Source organism: Cariama cristata, unplaced genomic scaffold (genome assembly GCF_000690535.1).
Source record: "Cariama cristata isolate BGI_N322 unplaced genomic scaffold, ASM69053v1 scaffold8608, whole genome shotgun sequence".
Taxonomy (NCBI): domain Eukaryota; kingdom Metazoa; phylum Chordata; class Aves; order Cariamiformes; family Cariamidae; genus Cariama; species Cariama cristata.
Window position 1 is genome coordinate 11828 of NW_009632827.1, and position 5840 is coordinate 17667.

At 54.0% G+C, this 5840-nt stretch overlaps 1 protein-coding gene across 1 annotated transcript in view; it reads right to left on the reverse strand.

Moving 5' to 3' along the window:
* The window catches only part of OPCML (opioid binding protein/cell adhesion molecule-like), a gene marked incomplete at its 3' end in the record, with an annotated part of 13992 nt that extends 9066 nt beyond the window's left edge, over nt 1-4926 (reverse strand). Inside the window, exons 1-2 of the mRNA XM_009706517.1 lie at nt 4916-4926; nt 3779-4011 (exon numbers count right to left, since the gene is read on the reverse strand). Of these exons, the coding sequence (XP_009704819.1) occupies nt 3779-4011; nt 4916-4926 (244 nt within the window). The remainder of the gene's footprint in view (nt 1-3778; nt 4012-4915) is intronic.
* Nucleotides 4927-5840: the final 914 nt, after the last annotated feature.

The following is a 5840-nucleotide window of genomic DNA, read 5'->3' on the forward strand; positions in this document are numbered from 1 at the left end:
GCAACCCTCCCCAGCCCCTTTGCCGCCCCACCTGATGAGACTCTTCAATGCCGAGATGGGAGAAATGCAGGCCGTGTGCCTCACAGCCTCCTGCTAAGGTTTTCATAAGTATCGTGGTCTCAGCTCCCACCTGCATGTCAAAGGCAGCGCAATAAAAGCAAGCTTAACTGCAGTCATAGTGAAAGTGGTTGTGCTGAGGGGAGCCCAGAGCATCATCTACATCAGGGAAAAGGAGCTCAATGGGACCAGCACAGGGTGGGGGGGGTTGCCCTTTCAGAGACTTGAGGAGCCAGTTGTTATCAGGAAGATGGAAAAAATAAAGACTCAGTTTGCTTTTGAGACACTCACCAAAGAGCTGCACCTGCATCGGTGCCACTTTGAGAGGCCGCAGATGTGACGAGGGATGCAGGACCAGCTCCGGGAGCGCATCCTCAGGTGTGTTTGGAAAACCAACCACATGACCACAACCTCGCTACTGCAAACGAAGGCCATGGTCTTTCACAACCTGTCCTGGCTCCGGGGTGCAGAAAGCAGCAAACCCCGAGACGGGAAAATGGATTGCACTGACCAGAAACTAACAGTAACAATGACGACAGCCGGGAGAGGTTTTAATGAAAAATCTATGGCGAGTAGGATTAAGGCAGTACAGAGAAGTATTGTCTAAATAAATCAGAAACAGAAGACATCTGAGGAATACCAAAGACCGCTATTCAATAGGAACAGCCAGTATCGATGTTCACCACCGAGATCTCCGCCAGACAGGCTGCCGCGCGGCACACGGATCCCAAAGCGATGCCACGCTACACTACGTTGCTTCGGCTTTCCCACCTGCCTCTCTACAGCCGCTGCTATGAGGAGGATGTCAGGCTCGCTCCTTCCTGGTGTGCTGACTACAAATGCCACAGCCTTGACCAAAGCATTGACCCCGAGCTCCACTTGTCAGACTGAAATATACCCTGCGTCCTGAAACGGCCCCCACCAAGGAGGCACGGCTGTGTCCTGCCTATGGTATACCACCCTCCTCGTGCCAAAACCGCTCTGCGGCGCGATGCAGTAAGGTCTCCCAGCTCATCCCTGCAGGCTCGCACCTCCCGGCACCGGAGGCGGGCTTCACAGGAGGTCATAGTTGGAGGCAGGAGGACTCACCCGAGGTCCAGCCCCACGGCCTCCTCCACTCCAGCTGTTTATGCCAAGAGGAGGATGAGATGGCTCATCTTCTACATAGACAAGATTAAATGCCAATTCTCTCTGCATTCCCAACTCTACCGAGAACACACCAGCGTGCCACAAGCGCCGTGCACTTCCCTGCTAGCATCCATCCTGTCGTCACGAGGTAGCCCCCGAAAAAAAAGAAGGGAGACAAAACCCCCCTCTGTCTTCCTGCCATCTACGCTCTTATAAACCCTTGTTAACGGCTGTTGCAATGAACCAATGTGAGAGACATATTAATAGCAACACTAAAAGACACATTTACTGTTGACTGCAACTCCCTGGCAGAGTTATTGCCAGGTCACTAGGAGAGAAGGCTGGGCCCCGTGGTAGCGTAATTAAAACCCGATGGAATACGAGGACAAAGAATCAATACTCTCTCCAGGCAACTTTTACTTTGACTAAATACAAATATAAATTCATTGACCTGAACACAGTTGCTAACTGGTCGCTACCGCCCACTCGCTGGCCAGCTGGTAGGGGTGAGGCATACCGCTGCTGCCGGGACGGTTGCCTCCTCAAGAAAGAAGGGCCCCCAACCTCACTTTTGAGGCTACGCTTAGTGCCAGGAGAGCTACAAGAGAAACAAGGCATCGCTCCCGTCCCTGCTCACATATGCGGCCAGGAGCGAACATATCTTTGGAAAACCGCTCCCTTCCTCCCAGAGCAGAGCAAAGGACTATGTGTTATTTGCCCTCATAGAAAGCTGACTCTTCCCTAGCGTGCAAGCACAGAGACTCCCAGTCCTTGGCTGTGCCGATGGTGCCGGTGGGCAACGCTGCTCGGTCCAAGCCGCCAGAAAAAAAACCCAGACGTTTTAGCTGCCGAGGAACTGCATTGGAGCTGAAGCAGGGACAGAGCACGGAAGGATTTGCTTCTCTGGTCACCGTCAACAGGACAGTGAGGTGGCACTGACAGAGGGATTTTCTCGGCAGGCTGACTTAAGCAAACCGCGTGGCTTGAGCTTAACACATTGAAAGGGAAATAGAGAAACTTCTTAGCACAGACCACTTGACCCGGGCCTGCACAACCATGCATCCCCAGCTCCTCTCAGGCTCCCCGCCTCAGCTGCTGAGAAGCGACATTGCTGAGAACCACGGTCATTGCTGCCGTCAGAGCAATTCAACTGGACTTGCTCACGCCAGGGTAGAGTTTTTCCCAGCACAGTTCGGAATGTCTCACCACCGGATAGTCACTCTGGAGGCAAGTTTTCTCTCGCCTTCACCTACCCAAGCCCGGCAAGCACCTGCACCGCAGGCTCTGCACCGAAAAAAGGGCGAGGGGAGTGGGCGTCAAGTGCCGCTGCCTGTTCACCTAATTTCCTTAGCTGCAAAGCACTCGGATACTTCACTGGTGTTGACTGGATGGATTAGCACGATTAGAGAGTACATAGGCTAAACAGATTAAACTTTGCAGACGGACGGCTCGCATGCAACTCAAAAAGGGGGAGAAGGAGAGGCCCAATGAAGGGCAATGGAGGGGATGCTCCCGGCGGACCTCCGCTCCCTTCTTCCTGAGGCAAGCACTCCCCTATCCGCTGTAGGCCGGTGCATGTGGTGCGGGGACCCTCGACGCGCTCCCACCGAGACTGGGCAAGAAAACCATTGGGATGGGTGGCCACGATCAAACCCTACCTCCTCCAAATGAGAAGGATGCCTAAATACATACATATCTGTGTTGGGGGCTTCTCGGAGACGTGTCGAGGCCAAGAAATTTTTCAGATTTGCTCATTGTGGAATCAATACCCATCAGCTGTTTGAAATTAAAGGGAAGATTAGGTCTTGGTTTTATACACGCTTTATTGTATTCCAAGAGCTTTCTACTCAGCCAGATAAATCTTCTTTAAGAGGATTAGGAAACTTTCATTATCTTTATCTAACCTGAATGAACACTAACTCTGAAAAATTAATCTAGAGGCCGGACAAAAGCTGGTAGCCAGTGCAAAGCCTCAAGGATCCGGAGGCGGCGTCCGCCAGAGCGCTACAGGCACCTTGATCCCCTCGTCAGAGCCGCCTCAGGAACGCTGCTTTGCGCTCCAACAGCATCTGCTACGCTGACACGCTCGCCTACGAAGCCCTGTGCCGAAAGCCCTTCTCAGCCATGCAGCAACTTGGACATACTCGCACGATCTGCCCTCTCTCCCAAATCCACGGAGCCTCACGCTGTTGGAGTCTGCTCTTTCACTGTGCCCGGCAGCGCTTTGCTTTCGGCGCTCCCGAAGCATCTTCAGACGCGTGCCCGAGTGCCTTACTAATGCCTCCCTGACACGGCCAGCTGAGCAACGCAGTCCCGAGCAGTGGAGATGGGTCAAATTCACGGCAGAGACAGGAAAGGGGGGGAGAAGGAAAAGCATACCAGCCCCCAATTTCAGGTCTCAGGTGTCCTCTGTCCGTCCTCTCCCTGGCATGGCGGTCACTTGTCCACAGCCCTGTCCCTGTGCCGCTCAGTCCCTGAAGCAACGGATGTTGGTCTGATCCCTACATCTCCAACACCAAGAGGGCCTCCAAACCCTTCACAAGGTCAGACAGCCTTCCATATCAGCAATAGCATGAGGCCCGTTAAGACCTACCTTGCACGATGAGATGGACGCGAGAAGTCTTCGGGTGATTGTCTGTCTGCACGGAGCAGGTGTAGGGGCCCTCATCGTAGATATCCACATTGTGTATCTTGATGCTGTACTGGGTCTTGGTGTTGGAGAGGATGACCACGCGGTTGTCTATAGACCACTTGTCATTGCCGGCGTACAGGATGGTGCTGCGGTTCAACCATGCTACCCGCGTGACCCTGTCATCCACGGTACACCTGGAAGGGAAGAGACAGAGGGTCACAAACCCAGAACGAAACTCACAGTGAGCATCCCGGCTCCCAAAAGCGGACGCAAGTGGGACGGGAGCTGCAGCGCCAGCTTCCCGTCACATGTGGCCCGACAGCTGGCACAGACATGGCACATGTCGCGGTCACGCTATCCTGCCCCCGCATCCCACATCCGCCCGTCACCTGAGATTTCACAGAAACAGCCGATTCACCCGAAAAAAAAAAGTCTTTTCTTTTCTACAGAGCTAGGGAGCAGCAAACAAAAATCCCATTACGTTTGACCTCCGCAAGTCACGCAGACTTTCCGTACCTTCTCCTCTCACCCACCTCCACCGCCTCCCCCCCTCACTGTGTGCTGAGAATTTCAGATGAAGCTGTAAAATTTGCTGACAGTCCAGCTTGTTGGCATGGCCCTCGAGCCATCCCCGAGGTGATATACGCGCTCGCTGCCGGGGGAGAGGGGCTGTGGCACAGGCGCGGGGAGAGGGGAAGAAGAGAAATGGCCAGAGACAGCGAAGCCAGCGTGCGGGGAAGAGAGGGGAACATTCAAAAAAGCAGCTGTAAATCCTACAAGTGCCTTGAAAACACAACGCGGTCGTTTCCATTCTTTATTTCCTGCCTGGCTCCCACCCTCCCTGCTCCGAGATGCGTGGGGACTCGGCAGCTCTAGTCTGCGGCGCTGACTTAGGCTTTGCAAAGAACAGAGGGGGGCGAGGGAGAAGGGAATGAAAATGTTCCTGAAGAACACGGTTTTTTCATTCCGTTCAATAGATTTTTCTCCATCTGTTTACTTGTGGCCGCCTCTGCTGCCGCCACGGCACCCGCAGCAAAATCACCAAGCATTTGGTTAAATTAAGAGCCCAGCATTTCTTGGGAGCTTCACCTTTCCCACCTGAGGACCATGGCAGCGGAGCTTTCGTGTGAAAGCAAACCGGGAAAATCAAGCTAGGTGGAAGCTTGTGCCGGCAGCAGCAGCGCTATTGCGGCTTTATGCAGCTGAGATCTTAGGAAAAGGCATCCACAGCGAATCAAGAAACTCGTGCACGTCGCGCTCTGCACGCCTGTAAATTCAGAGACAGGCTGGCAGACTGTCCCCGTCCCCGCCGCAGCACCTCTCCTACAGAGGCTTTCGGGGTGTTATATACCTCCCTTGCTGGGATCACAGCGCGTCACCTCGATCGAGATTATTAATTGGGTGGAGGGAAGGGGCGATACTTGGCATGTTTGAGGGCCCCCCCGGGCACTGGGTTCAGAGGAACGAGCCGTATATCCTCCCCCAAACAAGTAATTTTCCCCTTGCAGGAGCTGTACATCTCCACCAGCCGCACGGCGTACGGACGCCGGGAAAGACGGATGGTCCTCTGCACCGGCCACGGCACTGCCGGTGTGCCGGGAGCCCGCCCGAGTATCGGATGCGTCCCGGTGCCCACAGCAGTGCCGGCTCTGCTCTGTCAGACCGAGGCAGCCTCGTGCCGGTGGACAGCATCATCCTTGTCGGGATGCCAAGCCCCCGCTTCGTTCAAATTAACCAGGGGAGAGCTAAGTGCAGCCGAGTGAAGTTCGACCCTGGGGGATTCCAGTCTAGTGGACTATTACTGCTGTCTCACTTCATTATAATGAATAATAAAGAGATACTTACACACGGCTTCTGTAAATTATTCATTGCGTGCACTGAAAAATCAGGGCAGCAATATGTAAAACAGACAACTTGCATGTCTGCGCTCACATAAATATCCAGACTACAGCCTTGCGAGGTACTCTCGGGTCCTCTCATTAGGGGTGAAGCACAAAGACTAGGGTTTGAAGCGGTAGGGATG